Source organism: Girardinichthys multiradiatus, chromosome X (assembly GCF_021462225.1).
Source record: "Girardinichthys multiradiatus isolate DD_20200921_A chromosome X, DD_fGirMul_XY1, whole genome shotgun sequence".
Lineage (NCBI taxonomy): Eukaryota > Metazoa > Chordata > Actinopteri > Cyprinodontiformes > Goodeidae > Girardinichthys > Girardinichthys multiradiatus.
In genome coordinates this window covers 32,349,466-32,366,384 of record NC_061817.1, presented here as the reverse complement: position 1 = coordinate 32,366,384, position 16,919 = coordinate 32,349,466, and the positions used below count along the sequence as shown (strand labels likewise).

Below are 16,919 nucleotides of genomic sequence, written 5' to 3'. Positions count from 1 at the left end.
TAATTATGTAACAGCATGTGTATACCTGTGTGAGAGGTCCGAGGTTCCTCTCCCAGCGGGGGAAGACATTAGTGAAGGTGAGAGGCTCTGATCCCTCAAAGATGAGGTATGCCTGGGGGGGCCTTCTCGGGTTTATCTCTGGTTCAGAGTGGATCCAAAATAGCAAATTAAACACTAAACAAACTACACAAATGCCTTGATTTTTAGGGTAATTAGTCATGAAAGCACTCCCCTGACCTTTGCAGTACTGCAGAGCAGTCTGCATGGCACACTTTCTCTCGTTATGCCAGAAGCTCCAGGCTGAAGCGTAGCTCTCTGTTTGCTCAGGCTGACCTCTCTGCCACAGGTAGACCTCTAATCGGTTGTCAAGCAGGAATAGGGCTGATGACAGAAAGTGGAGGACATTAAACAATAAAATTCAGTTAGATTCAGTTATGTTTGACTTCATTGTTTCTGTAGGATGTGGTCTGTAGATACATCTAAATATTATAAATAAATATTTTGCTTCTAAATGCGCTTGGATTTTTCCATGTGTTTTCACCTGGTTGAGGAACAGTGTACAGGCTTTCCTGGACAAAGGGCATGGCCATCACGACCCCTGGCAGCCGGATCAGACTCTGGAGCTCCTCCGCTTTAAATATACCGGAAGAGGCACTCAGATGGAAAAGGCGAGGAGTGAAGGTATACTTTCCTGGATCTGGCAAAAAAAGGACAGAAATGTTGTCTCTTACTGAAATCTTAATTGGCAATAACTAAAATATGCACCACGTTGCACCTTGCAGCATGCAGTCATAGGCCTTTCTGTTCATCTGGCCCAGTGCTGTCCAGAAGTCTACAGGCTCTGAACCTTCCTCCACAAAATGCACCTTCACATGGTTGTTTTTGCAGAGACCCAGTTCTGGTGGATTCCTGGAAAAGACGAAACTCAAAAACAGAAAGTTGGAAAACTATGCAGCACTCAGACAGAAAACAAGATTCTTGCTTTACATTTGAGTGAGACGCTCCACTGCCCTCTTACTAACTTCTCGGGTGCTGCTGTGGGCTTTACAGCCAGTCCAGAGATACAGCACCCCCTGCTGGCTGTTCAGCAGGACAATACAGCCCCTTGACCTCAGACTAGAACAGTAGCATCCCCCCTCTAGAAGCAAAGCCTCCTCTGGGAGCTCCCCTCGCACACAAAACAGACGCCAGTCTGTTGTGGGAAAACCAAATGATATTTCAGTTACAAAATTAGAAAAAGTTAAAAAGTAGAAGCCTAAACAAAAACAGATTTTACTGCACCTGCAGTGGAGGTGGGTTCCTCTCGGTTTCCCTTGTGAATGACCAGGCCTCCCTGGAATAGCTGCAGGAAGCAGGGAGGTTCTTTACCCTGAGGTACAACCACCTACAGAAACAACATAAATACTAGTAAACAACAAGAGGTCAATGGAGTCTTGCAGAAAACCTTGAAAAATGGCGACTGATTCTCTACATCTATGGCTGACAAAGAGCATCATTAATCCTGTGGTGAAGATTCCTGAGACTGTAAATTTAGTTTATTTTATTAATTCAGAGAACTGCAAAAAAAGATACATTGACAGATTTGAATATATTTACAGCACCAAACAGATTTTTCTGTCCACTATTTGCATTTTATTAGAGACGTAACACTATAAAATGCCCCTGACACTAAATGGCTAACGACATTTTGGTTGGACTGGACTTCTAAGGATATTTGTAGGGGTAGGTTCACCTAAAATATCCTAGAATCAGCCCTGAGTTCTGCTTTTAAGTTACAGAATTCCAGACTTACCTGTTAGATTTCTTTGTTGATTTTTGAGTTTACACATAAAAATAAGAAAAAGTGTAAATATCTACTGCAGGTTTTCTGGCTTGCTCTGGCGAAAATAATTTAAATTATCAAAAGTGCTGCTTCAGTTTTCATATCTGCTGTACTCTTATGCACTATATGACTGGATTTTTATAGCTTTCCTTGCAAATACTTTTCCATCCATGCAAAAAATGATGTGGATTTGGAAGATGCATCGCACATTACCAGTTACTATGTCATGATGGTCAAAATGCATAGTGCAAGCCCTCAGTCCGATAGTCTAAGGTTTTCATTTTCCATTTTTTAAAAGAAAAGAGTTGAAGAAGTTATTTTGAACTTCCAGTTATATTTTATATGTTTCTAAAAGACATTTTGGTAAATTTATTCAAAACCTTGAGTATTCCTTCTCATCCTTAAGTTGCCCTCAGTTTAAACCTTATTTAAAAAGTGTGATCAACCACAATTGCCCAACTGATCATTCTTCTATACACAAGACTTTGTGCAGGTTTCAGTTTTGCAAGGGATTAAAGGGTTTAAAGACACGCTATGAATTTCTTGCTTTTGCAGGTTATCCATGATACGTTTTTTAGGTTTGCACTAAATGTTGTGAGAAAAGTCCCAAAGAAGACCTACTACTAAAATAGCACTTCTGAGTAAATAAGGTCTCTCAGCAACATTCGAGTTAAACTTTGCCAGTATTTAACATTTAACGTTCGCCAGTAGAGCAAATAGTGTTGCATTCTCAGAGACCAAAGCTTTTTGAGGCTGTGTGTATTTAATGCAATCTGCTTTGTGAATCTGGTGCAGAATAAAAATACTACAAACATTTTCCATACTATTTAAGACTCTGGAGGACCCCTGACATGAGAAGTTCAGATCTGAGGCCTCTGGACTGTGTTTTAGTATTAACCCTATTTACAGGACTTAGAGCTTCTTTGGTTCATGTTTTAGACGTGTACAAGCACAGAAGTGATTCAAAGAGCCATACATGTGAGTCTTCGTGGTTGTTCATCCCAATGGACAGAAAAGTTGCCGTGTCCTGACCGCTGACGCTGGAATGCCGTCCTCGCCACAAGAAGAATGCTGTGTTCTCCTTTGATTTGGAAGCATTTCCACATTCATCCTGGCTCTTTCTGTTATCTATAATGAATAAAAAGGAACATTGTAAGCAGGAAAAATCATGTTTTCTGTTATCATAACTGACCATCATAAATATTCATTCACCAACAGCACTGATGCTGTAGGTCCAGCGGATCACGTAGGAATCTCCTTCGTGAAGCTGACCCGTGCTCTCCACTGGAATTTCACTGTCATCAAACTCCTGGACATGCCAGGTGTCCACTGAAACAGTCCTCAGCTCCATCTGATGGCCTTCCTCCAGCGTGATGACACCACACCCTCTATGAACATCAACCCCAGCCAGAACAGTCCGGACTGACACATCTGCTTCCAACAACCCACCGGATGCCAGAGCTTTAACATCACAGGGACTCAGGACATCTGATGATGGGTACTCAGGCTGTGGTGGTTCAACACGGATTGACTGTAAAATTATTATGAGGCTTGTTATCATTCATTTGTAATATTCTTGACTGTTTTAAAATGAGATAGAAAGTCTTATCCAAAAAAAAAAAACCTATCTTGGATGTATTGATTTTGTTACAGTAGTGAGAGTGAGCACTGAGAGTATGTACGCTGCATTGTGGCTCTGAACCACTGAACCATGAGATTAACCTGCATCTCATCTCTCTCTGAAGCGACCTCCACCGTGTCTTCGCTTCCACACATCGGGCCCAGGAACTTTTCCCTGAAAAGAGCCGTCTCGTTGTCCTCGGAGACCACGGCCAGCAGAGCCCAGCTGGGACGGCCCTGTCCCCTCCTAAGCACAAAGCCACATCATCATAAGACCACCATGAAAGTCAAAGCAGTTGTTGAACAGCCTGAAACACAGACTTACAGAAGATCCATTCCCAAGATATTTAACACTATTTCCAACAAGGCTGGGGACACTGAAGTCAGTAGTTTGAAAACAAACCTGTAACACATATTCCTTTTATTTTAATATCACTAAAAGCTGACATCTAATGTTAAACCTGCATCATCGCTCCTGTGCGTGAATTGTTCCTCACTAGGACAACTCAGCTTTATTTCAGGCAGATATGAGACTTAGTTTAAGGTGTGGACACTTAGACAACCAGACTGTTTCTCCCTATTTATATTTAATATTTTCTTTCTTTAACAGATTTATTTGTTTGTTTTCTGAATTGTACAGGATAGATGTCATAAAAAAGGCACAAAAAGATTGGAAATTATTTATTTATGTCTAAACTTTTTAAAATCTCAAGAACCTGGACTTTTATAAGGGGTGTATAGCCACTGTATGCAGTCAGATGAAAGCTATGCTCATGTATTTAACAAGTGTGTGTTTCCATCTTTTTATGACACTGACATGCAACAATGCAGCATGTGCAGAAGGCAAATACCTACAGAATAATTAATCTTAAGTATTGTTTGGAAATATTACGGCTTCTTTCTGCAGTAATGCTTCTTATTTTGGATGAATAAAGCAAAACCTCTGCTGCTAAGTAAGAAAGATACCTGGTGGACAGAACTAGGGCGAGTAGGGACTGTTAAAGCTGCAGGTCGAGGTGCAAACATAGCTCTCTGCAGGGTTTTTCCCGCAGGCAGATAGGAGTTAAAGATTCTGTTTTCCCTCTTCAATATCAGTAAACACCATACAGTGTAAAAAAGATGTTGCATCCTGGAGTCTGTTGAGCTGCATGTCGAGGGTAAAACTACCACTGATTTATGACATGCAGTGTGTGGACGTACGGCTGAACGCTGAGGTTACACTGAGTGGGATCCAGTGGGTTGACTCGACAGTTGCTGTAGTCGAACTCTCCAACCCACACCTGGTGAGTCAGCTGTAGGGCAACGTTCTTCCTGCCGAGTGAAACATCCCGTCCATGCCACAGATACACTTCGCTGCCGAAATCAAACACCAGGACCTGGAAACATCAGAACAGTGTGTCACGACTCTGAGACATGGAGACAACCTATGAATCAAAGATAATTATCTGTAAATGGACGGATCGAGGATTGGACCTCCGAGGAGCCCAGCAGGGAGGTACTGGGAATGGAGGCCCAGGCCAGTTCATGAGGCACCAATCTGTCCTCCACTAGGCTATACACACAGTTAGACTCCACCACTCCTTGTTCAAACAGCTCATCCTCTTCTGGAGCACCAGCTCCTGTGAAGAGAAACAAGCAAATGACAGTGTTATAGAAGCAAAACGTACTACATACACGTTTTGTCTTCTAACCTCTGTAATGTTTTCTTCCTCCTAGAAGTCTCCAGAAGTCTGCAGCCTGGGAGCTGTCAGAGTTCAGCCCTTCCTCCAGGTGGACAACCTGGGAGGCCTGACAGCCGAGGTCCCTTTGGCTCTGGATAAAGGCTGTCAGTTCAAGGGCCTGAAAAACAAAAGAGTCCGTAGTTGCAGGAAGTTAAATATGGTCAAAGAATGTTTAACACATAGATACGGGTTTATAGGTGTTATGCTGCAGTGCCTTGCAAAAGTATTAATGTCTCTTGAACCTTTGAAGCTGGGGACGCACTGCATGACTTTCACAGCTGTAACAAATATTGAAAACACTAGGTGTTCACACTAACAACACTCAAGGCCAATGGTTTGAAGAAACAAATATGCCTGTAGGTGGTGGTAATAGAAGTCTCCTAATTCGGATGGGTTTTATTTCTTTAACAGGCCCCAAAAATGAATCAGAAGCAATTTAAAACATACTATGTTTAAACCACAAGTGAATAGGATGTGGATAAGTTGACAATATAACTTATGCTCATGTTGGGAGTTTTTAACGTGTATTTGAGGTTGTTTGTGGGTTTTGTCAATGCTGTCTTTATTATAAAAATGTTTTTATTTATATCTTAACAGACAACAATATAATGTTTGGGCAAATAAACATTCAGAATGTCTAATAAATAGGTTTATTCTATGTGGAAAATATTTAATTCAGAAATGTCTATTCGTTAGATTAAGTTCCATTACCTTTAAGTTCAATATGTGAATTGTTTGGTTTATTTAAATAAGGTTCTCAACCTGCATCTTTTACTGTACCTATACTGCACATCACCTTAACACTCTTTTCAGGGAATGTCATAATGTGGGAATAGTGTTCCCACAATGTAACATGGCAGTGGCAGCATGATGCTGTGGGGATGGGCTTCTTTAGCCAAGACAGGGAAGCTGTTCAGAGTTGAAGAGAAGATGGAAGGAGTTAAATGCAGGGCATTACAGTTTTTTCCACCATAAGAACCGGTTTGAGTTCCTTTGAACTTTACAGTTCATGCAGAAAAACCACGAGTTCTGCGGTGCCCGAGTTAACCCAGAATTCACTTCCTGGAACGTCTTTTTGTTAGTGGAAACAGGCATCACTGGTTTGAAATCACATTCAGGAATCGAAACGGGCTTCGAACTACGTTGGTGGAAAAGGAGGCATTAGAGGCTGCAAAAGACTTGAGACCAGGGCAGGGGTTTTACTTCCTGCAGACATGACTCAGCATTCAGCCAGAAATATAATGGTTTAGATCAGCAAATGTTCATGTGCCACAATGGTTTAGTCAAAGTCCAATGAACATAACAAAATGACAAAAACATCAAAGGGTAAGAATACTTTTGTAAGGTATGTTTATAAAAAATTCAACTACAGTTCATGCAGACAATATACTGTTGTCATTGCAATCTTGCCCTTCGGGTACCTTGGATCTCTCCTCTTTGTTGGCAAACTCTCCGCTCCACAGGATGCAATGCTCCAGTGTGACAAGCAGGAAGCAGTCTCCGCTGTTCAGTGAACGCACACAGGGTTCAACCAGACGTACCTGGACCTGCTGCCTTCCTGTCAAGAGTCCAGCAGGGGGGTCAAAATACACTTCAACAGATCAACAAAAAAGAAGCTAACAAATCACTAAAATCTTTCATTACCTTTGATGTGAATAAGCATCAGGTTGCTGAACGGAGGGAAAGACTTGGTTATCTCCTTATCTGAAGATGTGACAGGACATGAATTTGGTGAGGAGGAGTTCTTACAATCTGTGGACAGATAGGATCACACATGATGAAGCAGCTGAGCTGAAGAAAGGACTAAAAGGTAATAAGAAAATGTACTCACTTTTTTCTGCTTGCCCCCTCTCCTCAGCAGCATTGTTGTCCCTGTCCCCCATGTAGTCCTGCCGGATGTCCTCTCTAGCTGCCAGAGCCCTCAGGGGGTTCCTGGAGCCCTGAGTCCGACGGGACGGACGCACTGCCCGTCTGTGCTCTGTGACGGCTGAGCTGAGTCTGCACACAAATACATGATGATCACACACGATCAAGAGTAAAATCTCTGAATTCAAATAATCAAATTACCTAAATAAAGACAATATACAAACAGTGACCACTTAGACTAGTTTTCATTAAGAGTGCATCAAAATTTAACAGCAACTTTATATTAGCTTTGCTGGAATAATAGTTTTCAATTATCTTTAGATGTCTGAACATATTTATAAGTCACCAACAGAGGGCGCTGTCACAGCAAAAACAGATACAAGTTGTTTGCAAAATGTATAATACTGATTTAATCAAAGGGAAATTGTTCAGTGCATAAGAATCAGTGATATAATTTCACTAGCTTTATTTCAACTTTTTGCTTAATTACTTTTTAAAGTACCTTTTTGTTTCATGTTCGCATCTAATTCTACTCCACTTTCAGAGCGAAACACTGTGTTTAAGATTATTTACAAGGCAGCTTTAGCTTTCAGATTGGGATAGTTAAACAAAAAGATCAAGATCATCAGTGGTATTATTTTATTTATTTTTGTCCATGGAGGTTTATTATCGGGATGTCTGCCATGTCAAAGGCTGGAAAACTAACAGCAGTGATGGTATTTATCAGCATTTTCAAAATAGACAGAAAAATGTAATCTCTTAAGCAATATGAAAACCAAATCATTTCAGTTGAATCAAAAACAGTTCAAATTGAACTTTATCAACAACAGTAAATTCCAGTTTTTGGTGACAAAAAATCCAATTAATGAATGCAAATGTGGGAATCAACCCCATAACAAAAACAGAAGGCCTAATGAAGATGCTAGCTGTAGCTTGTAAGAGGTTGTCATTATTCACAGTAGAACAAGTCGAGCAGCGGGGGCTGAAAGGCCACTCAGACAGGAAGAATTACCGTACTCCACAAGCAACATAAAAAACCAGATTACTGTTTGCAAATGCACAAAGAGCTAATGTCCCTGTGGTCTAAAGAAGCTAAAATTTACACTTCTGGCAATAATAGCAATTTTTTGATTTGGAGGAAAAAAGACGGAGGAAGCTTGCAAGCCTGGGAACACAATCCCAACTGTGAAGTACGATGGTGGCAGCATCATGTTGTGAGGGTGTATTTTTAAATAATTCTGGCAATATAGCAATTAATCCCATTACATTTTCCCATTTTTATAATAATATATTTAGTATAAAGTGTCTTATTTCTCCCAGTGCAACTACTTTACTTAAACAGTTCTTTATAGTCCTGTTAAGTTTGTTAAGGAAGTTTTTATCTTGACCTTAAACAACTGGTTGGCAAAAATCTAATAATTAAAAATAAAATTAAACAGCTGAGCCCAAGTGTCCACAAAATTATTTACAATTGCTTTTTTTTATTATTAAAGTTTTTTGTTTTTTTTAAATAAATGACTTTTATCTGTGTCATGGTCTTAAACAGCGAAGCCTCAATAATTTTGGATAAGTTTGGAATAAATTAGAAGTTTGTCATATGGCTCCACAAAACAGGACATAACTGCCACAAAGATCAAGATTTACACTTGACCTAACCTGTAACATCCTGTTAAAGGTATTTGCAGTGCATACATTACTTTAGGAAACATAAAATGTTTTTCATTAATTATTTGTATTTCCATAGTCTTTGCTTTTGCAAATATGCCCCATGATCCCACCACCAAAAACTTATTTATATTTTTCAAAAGATTATAAGGGTTACTTAGGGTAATTTTAGACCAAAACCAAGCATGGAAACTAGACCAGATCAAAAGAAATGGTACCTAAAGCTACCTGTTGCTGTCTTTATACCACCTTAACCTTAATGTGGAGTAATCACTATACTCACATGGGTGTGCTGCTTTGGCAGAGGATGGCAAGGTCCTGCTCCCTCTCTGTAGCAGCAACAACGCCACAAGGTGTGGGGCCACCACAGAGAGGAGGCAACTGACTCCCACCAAAACATTCGTCTGACATCTTGATACTATCAACAGGTGCCTCTTCTTGAGCCGGGTCTATGTGTGAGACACTGTCTGGAGCAGCAGTAGACAAAGACAGACAAGTTAAGGAAAGCATTTAGTGAATCAAAACTGGCTCAGAGTTTGAACAGCTGATCCAGCTCTGACCTGTGAAAGCATCACTGGAGTCCATCTTCTTATTGGAAATTTCACTTCTGTCTGTTTCAGCAGGAGATCCTAGACCCAAATGTTGCAAGCACAGAAATGTTAAATTAAAGAGACAAACCCAGATCAAATTTACAGGAACAAAAACTCACCCCTCTTAATACCGATCGAAGCTTCCTGCTCATCGCTTTGCTGCTGTGTTGTCCTCTCTTCCGCTTCTTCCTTCTGAAGCTCATTCTCAGCTTCTTTAACCTGCTTAGCAACGCACACAGATTTATTAAGATGCAGATAATTACTATATATACAGGTCCTTCTCAAAATATTAGCATATTGTGATAAAGTTCATTATTTTCCATAATGTCATGATGAAAATTTAACATTCATATATTTTAGATTCATTGCACACTAACTGAAATATTTCAGGTCTTTTATTGTCTTAATACGGATGATTTTGGCATACAGCTCATGAAAACCCAAAATTCCTATCTCACAAAATTAGCATATCATTACAAGGGTCTCTAAACGAGCTATGAACCTAATCATCTGAATCAATGAGTTAACTCTAAACACCTGCAAAAGATTCCTGAGGCCTTTAAAACTCCCAGCCTGGTTCATCACTCAAAACCCCAATCATGGGTAAGACTGCCGACCTGACTGCTGTCCAGAAGGCCACTATTGACACCCTCAAGCAAGAGGGTAAGACACAGAAAGACATTTCTGAACGAATAGGCTGTTCCCAGAGTGCTGTATCAAGGCACCTCAGTGGGAAGTCTGCGGGAAGGAAAAAGTGTGGCAGAAAACGCTGCACAACGAGAAGAGGTGACCGGACCCTGAGGAAGATTGTGGAGAAGGGCTGATTCCAGACCTTGGGGGACCTGCGGAAGCAGTGGACTGAGTCTGGAGTAGAAACATCCAGAGCCACCGTGCACAGGCGTGTGCAGGAAATGGGCTACAGGTGCCGCATTCCCCAGGTCAAGCCACTTTTGAACCAGAAACCGCAGCAGAAGCGCCTGACCAGGGCTACAGAGAAGCAGCACTGGACTGTTGCTCAGTGGTCCAAAGTACTTTTTTTGGATGAAAGCAAATTCTGCATGTCATTCGGAAATCAAGGTGCCAGAGTCTGGAGGAAGACTGGGGAGAAGGAAATGCCAAAATGCCAGAAGTCCAGTGTCAAGTACCCACAGTCAGTGATGGTCTGGGGTGCTGTGTCAGCTGCTGGTGTTGGTCCACTGTGTTTTATCAAGGGCAGGGTCAATGCAGCTAGCTATCAGGAGATTTTGGAGCACTTCATGCTTCCATCTGCTGAAAAGCTTTATGGAGATGAAGATTTCATTTTTCAGCACGACCTGGCACCTGCTCACAGTGCCAAAACCACTGGTAAATGGTTTACTGGCCATGGTATCACTGTGCTCAATTGGCCTGCCAACTCTCCTGACCTGAACCCCATAGAGAATCTGTGGGATATTGTGAAGAGAACGTTGAGAGACTCAAGACCCAACACTCTGGATGAGCTAAAGGCCGCTATCGAAGCATCCTGGGCCTCCATAAGACCTCAGCAGTGCCACAGGCTGATTGCCTCCATGCCACGCCGCATTGAAGCAGTCATTTCTGCAAAAGGATTCCCGACCAAGTATTGAGTGCATAACTGTACATGATTATTTGAAGGTTGACGTTTTTTGTATTAAAAACACTTTTCTTTTATTGGTCGGATGAAATATGCTAATTTTGTGAGATAGAAATTTTGGGTTTTCATGAGCTGTATGCCAAAATCATCCGTATTAAGACAATAAAAGACCTGAAATATTTCAGTTAGTGTGCAATGAATCTAAAATATATGTATGTTAAATTTTCATCATGACATTATGGAAAATAATGAACTTTATCACAATATGCTAATATTTTGAGAAGGACCTGTATACAAGGGTTGAACAATGAAACTGAAACACCTGGTTTTAGACCACAATAATTTATTAGTATGGTGTAGGGCCTCCTTTTGCGGCCAATACAGCATCAATTCGTCTTGGGAATGACATATACAAGTCCTGCACAGTGGTCAGAGGGATTTTAAGCCATTCTTCTTGCAGGATAGTGGCCAGGTCACTACGTGATACTGGTGGAGGAAAACGTTTCCTGACTCGCTCCTCCAAAACACCCCAATGTGGCTCAATAATATTTAGATCTGGTGACTGTGCAGGCCATGGGAGATGTTCAACTTCACTTTCATGTTCATCAAACCAATCTTTCACCAGTCTTGCTGTGTGTATTGGTGCATTGTCATCCTGATACATGGCACCGCCTTCAAGATACAATGTTTGAACCATTGGATGCACATGGTCCTCAAGAATGGTTCGGTAGTCCTTGGCAGTGACGCGCCCATCTAGCACAAGTATTGGGCCAAGGGAAAGCCATGATATGGCAGCCCAAACCATCACTGATCCACCCCCATGCTTCACTCTGGGCATGCAACAGTCTGGGTGGTACGCTTCTTTGGGGCTTCACACCTGTTTTCCCACACCGTAACTCTCCCGGATGTGGGGAAAACAGTAAAGGTGGACTCATCAGAGAACAATACATGTTTCACATTGTCCACAGCCCAAGATTTGCGCTCCTTGCACCATTGAAACCGACGTTTGGCATTGGCATGAGTGACCAAAGGTTTGGCTATAGCAGCCCGGCCGTGTATATTGACCCTGTGGAGCTCCCGACGGACAGTTCTGGTGGAAACAGGAAAGTTGAGGTGAACATTTAATTCTGCCGTGATTTGGGCAGCCGTGGTTTTATGTTTATTGGATACAATCCGGGTTAGCACCCGAACATCCCTTTCAGACAGCTTCCTCTTGCGTCCACAGTTAATCCTGTTGGATGTGGTTCGTCCTTCTTGGTGGTATGCTGACATTACCCTGGATACCGTGGCTCTTGATACATCACAAAGACTTGCTGTCTTGGTCACAGATGCACCAGCAAGACATGCACCAACAATTTGTCCTCTTTTGAACTTTGGTATGTCACCCATAAAGTTGAGTGCATTTCAATATTTTGAGCAAAACTGTGCTCTTACCCTGCTAATTGAACCTTCACACTCTGCTCTTACTGGTGCAATGTGCAATCAATGAAGACTATATATATATATATATATCACCTTCTGTCTCCACTGGGGCTGGATCGGGCTCTTTGTAGGAGGGGAGACTTCTTGGGCCTCAAAGCACATATTGGTCTGAGGATGAAGAGAAAAGAAAACAACATTCAGAGACATTCATGATCCAGATAAATGTAAGCTAATGACTCAAAGTCACCCAACAAATATTTAAGGTACAAGATGTATAGAATTCACATGGAGGAGAGCTGTCCATTGCAATGCTTCAACAGCAGCAAGTTTGTACAACACATTTTACGTTTATTATCTAAGGATTTAAAACTACATTTGTAATACTGCTTTGGGATTACAAACTGACTTCAAGGCTGAAACTATGAGGGTAAAATAAGATCCCCAAGAAGAAGCACAACATTGGATAAAGAAAATGCTCTTTTGGTGACAGACAGACAATCTTACAAAGCTATCGCATGCATCCAAAAGTGTGAAAACCACTAATTTCCAAAAGTGTGAAAACCACTAATTTCCAATATTCATATAGAGGAACATCTCCTAAAATAGCAATACCTATCTTGAGTGGGTCTCTTAAAGGTGGGAAGACATTTTTTTTTTCTTTCTTTTTTTTTCTCTCCCTTTCATTTCTTCTGTAAAAAAAATATTCATTCTATGCATCACTCTATATGACCAAATTAAGCAAAAAAATACACTCTGAAAAGAATACCTATCTGTGCAGTTAACCCACATTTAAATAAGGTATTATGTAGGCATTCAGTAGAAAATCTATACTTGTATGTATGTAATAGACAGCCAGGGCAAGTGGTGTCAAATTCTGGAAGAGCAGTGCTGTTCTGGACAGGCAGACCACAAGTATTTCTATTTCTTTGATCACCTGGGTGTGTTTCCTGTTGAATCAAAGACATCTGCAATGCACTAAAAAGATGCTCGTTTTGTTGGACATGTTTGATTCTGCATGTATTTAGTGCACAACCTGCTCCTTGTATTCAGTGCGGAAAAGAAGCAGCTGGAGCGTGCAAAATGTGCAAACGATGAAGTAAACTGCAAAGCTTTGTGAATTTAGCAGAGTTGGGCTTTCAGAGTGAGTTAAACTTCACGCTTTAGCTGCAACAATCACATTTATCTGAATGTGTGCGCCTTCAAAAACGTTCCACTGCATACTGAACACTCCAAATCATGACAAGCAGCATTTAAGGTCCCATGCACCAGGTCACGCAGTTACCTGATTAAAACACATGATATATTGGGGTGTATTGATAGCATAGACAGAGGCAAAGACAGGTTCCTGGGAGAGAAGAGAGAGTGGCAAGCTAAACCTGCTTCATTCAAGCTATATTTCGTTATGAGGATGAAGCGTTTTGAATCATATTGTAAAGCTTTACCCAGCACTGAGGTGTCTCACAAACAGGGCTTTCTGATTGGTCCTGCATAAGAAAAACAAAAGAGAGGAAAATGATGTAAAGAATTAACATAACCATAAAAGATTAACAAAAACAAACACAGTAAATATCGTTGATACATGTAACACGGGTGTGTTGCTGCAGAAGAGATCTTTAGGTCATTAAGAGGGTAAAATTTAACTAGCACATTATAAGTCTGTTTGCATTCCACATTCCCACCAGCTGGTATAAAACGCATAACTGGTCTGAATATGCCTCCCAGTAACATGAGTCTGATCTCAAAATATTAAACACATACCAAATGCTTGTGCTGAGAGATGCTATATCTGGTTTCAGTGGCACGGATAATGGCCCCATCTTACTGCAGGTCGAGTCTCAAAATTTAAAGCCATCTGGAAAAGTGAACCCACTAACCTCTAACACAGCAAGCACAATATTCAAATGAAATTGATGCAAAAATTTATCACATAAGCAGTACACTAGGTTTAAATGCTTTACCCATGTTAAAGAACGATGCTCTGCAGAATCTAAGACTAGATTTGTTTTCACATGTGTATTTCCTTGAGATTTGGTGTATAATCCACACCAAGTAGTGAATTATGGTAAACTGGAAGGAAAAGGATATGTGGTTTTCCACTTTTTAACAAATATAAGTCTGAAAAGTATACCATGCATTTGTAACCAGCTCCTGATACCCCTAAATAAAATCTAATCTGTAAAAATATAAGTATAAATACAGCTACCTACCAAGACATGCCATCCACCTAAACAGACAGGCTGGGCAAGGAGCGCATTAACCCGAGAAGCAGCCATGAGGCCCATGGGAACTGTGGAGGAGCTGCAGAGATCTTTAGCTCAGGTGGAAGAATTTGTTGAAAGAAATGGAAGAAGAAAGCCATGGTTGAAAGACAGCAATGAAAAGTAATCTCCTCAGAGAAACATGGTGGCGGCACCATGCTTTGGGGATGCTTTTCCTCAGCAGAGGCAGGGAAGCTGGTCCGAGAAGACTGGAATATGAAGGGTTATACAAAGTCTCCAGTCGCTGATACAAACACATGCTGCAATTTTCTGTTGGACCACTTGTTTGCTGACCATTTGCACGTTGCTGGACGCTACCAGGCTTTCCGGCATTTTCGGCCATTTTGTACCGCAGGATAGTCTGTCCTACAAATCCCAGCGGCCACTGCGGCTGATAAGACGGGGCGTCCCAGTTCCGATGCCCCACTGAACCATATAAACGGACTATGAGACTGCCCACACTTTGCTTCACGTTGGAGACCGGACCAACATCTCATTCTGGAGAAGAGGTCCCACGTGGATTTCATTTATTCTCCTCGTTGGCTAACAGAAAAGAAAAATTCATGAAAGATGTTTCTGGAATAAGAAGGCCAGAAATTTCACTTTGCCGATCGAAGACGTGAGTTTAACACATAACAGAAGAAAAAAAGCCTCACAGTGGTTTCAAGGAGACGGATTGGCACCTTGTTTGTTCCAGTCAACTGCTGACGGTCAGATCATATTTTTCCCTTTCGCCAAGGAGGCCAAAGGACAGAGATTGACCACTTTCTTGGAGTTTAACTGCAGATGCGCAGAAACTCTTCACCCCTTTTCTCTCTCACTCGCTGCCCCAGAAGGAAGACTTCAACAAGTAAAATCCACCCTTTTATTTTCATTTCTTTATTAGGAATAGCTTGGGCAGGATAGAGTAGGGTTTTAGTGCGATGTAGAATCGCCACTTAGTGTGAAATGATGTTCTGAATTGTATGTGCATGCCATTGTTCTTTTGAAACGTGATTACTGTTGTTTTCTGAGGCCGCCGAGTCCAGCAAGATTGTGCTTTCACCGTGTGAACAGCTGAGAGCAGGTGCGCTGTGAAACTGGACCGCTATAATAACCTTATGGTGAAAATCAACCATTTTCTTTGTCTTCAACTTCATGTTTTATGAGTTGCTGCCAAAAGTTTTATAACCCTTTGTGTTCTCGAACATCCCCAGCGGCGGGGGATGTTTTATGGCTCACCGTAACTAAGCTATACTTTCTGGCGGGCCGCTTCCCAAAACTCCGTTCAACACCATATTCCTTTGTCATATTATCACCTTTGCCATAACTGCTGGTTTGATTCCATACACACCCACTGCTGTTTTGTTTTATTTTGTTTAGTGAGATATATTTTTTTCCTTCTGAGTAGAACTTTGCATGTTTGATTAGGTGAAGATTATTGAATCGGAATAGCGAGGGAGATCAGGCTGTTGATTTAATAAATATTCACATAGATAAGAGAAGGCGTTTTGTGTTTATTGTGTGCAAGAGTGATTCGTCAGTCAAAATAAGGTTAAAAGTTCCTCATGTTTCGGTAGAAACAGTTGATTAAACAGTGACATCTCTGGTAATAGTTATCAATTATTACGGAGTATTTAACGGTTGTAATTATCAAAGGCGTTGAGCCACAATTACAACACCAGAAGACATCTCTGGTTTCGATTCATAAATGAGGATGTTTGGTTAAGAATTTTTTTTTTTTTAAATATGATTTTTAATTATAATTATTGATAAATATTAATTAATCAATAATCATAATCCCAACATTTCAAACATTTATAATTGAACATTATTTGAAAACCATGTATCGGTTTATCACAAGAAATCCCAATAAAATACACCAAAGTTTGTGGTTGTAACATGAAAAAAATCAAGGGGTGTAATAACTTGTGCGTGATGCTGTATTTCTCCATAAAGAGATATTTTGGTAATTTTTGGAGATAAAACATGTTGTGTTGAATTTTTTACTTTTCTATTTGGCCTGGTCGGATGTTTTTAGATGTCATAAACTAAAACAGTTTTAAAACATATTTGGGCTGTTATTTCAAACAAAATTCTTAATTGATAAATGTTTGCAGTGATGCGGGGACATAAATTCATTTCTATTTCTCACCCCTGCTTCTTCCTGTAGTTTAGGCAAGCAAACTCCGACAGAGACCGAAACTGTTGGTTTGGGCTTGTCTTCTTCAATACTCTGCTCTTCAGCTTGTGTTCTAAACAAATCACAATATAATTCGAATAAAAAAGTTGTCTGCTATCTGTGTTTTTATATCAGAACCATTATTAGGTAATAATATTGCATGTGACATCTATAAAGAACAACAGCTCATATGACTCATTCAA

General features: G+C 40.7%; 1 protein-coding gene across 4 annotated transcripts in view; it reads right to left on the bottom strand.

Annotated features, from left to right (window-relative positions):
• Positions 1-16,919, bottom strand: part of svilc (supervillin c) — a 38,990-nt gene that overhangs the window by 2,645 nt on the left and 19,426 nt on the right. For 3 of the 4 annotated variants that reach the window (XM_047357210.1, XM_047357211.1, XM_047357213.1), the window contains 22 exons: positions 16,690-16,789; positions 13,740-13,781; positions 13,580-13,642; positions 12,391-12,465; positions 9,404-9,503; positions 9,255-9,323; positions 8,978-9,161; positions 6,995-7,161; positions 6,808-6,915; positions 6,585-6,721; positions 5,134-5,281; positions 4,916-5,061; positions 4,643-4,818; positions 3,545-3,689; positions 3,035-3,353; positions 2,799-2,950; positions 1,282-1,384; positions 988-1,192; positions 776-909; positions 542-697; positions 238-381; positions 26-138 (listed from right to left, as the gene is read on the bottom strand). In XM_047357210.1, coding sequence (XP_047213166.1) covers positions 26-138; positions 238-381; positions 542-697; positions 776-909; positions 988-1,192; positions 1,282-1,384; positions 2,799-2,950; positions 3,035-3,353; positions 3,545-3,689; positions 4,643-4,818; positions 4,916-5,061; positions 5,134-5,281; positions 6,585-6,721; positions 6,808-6,915; positions 6,995-7,161; positions 8,978-9,161; positions 9,255-9,323; positions 9,404-9,503; positions 12,391-12,465; positions 13,580-13,642; positions 13,740-13,781; positions 16,690-16,789 — 2,986 coding nt within the window. The remainder of the gene's footprint in view (positions 1-25; positions 139-237; positions 382-541; positions 698-775; positions 910-987; positions 1,193-1,281; positions 1,385-2,798; positions 2,951-3,034; positions 3,354-3,544; positions 3,690-4,642; positions 4,819-4,915; positions 5,062-5,133; positions 5,282-6,584; positions 6,722-6,807; positions 6,916-6,994; positions 7,162-8,977; positions 9,162-9,254; positions 9,324-9,403; positions 9,504-12,390; positions 12,466-13,579; positions 13,643-13,739; positions 13,782-16,689; positions 16,790-16,919) is intronic. The other variant, XM_047357212.1, reaches the window with a different exon arrangement.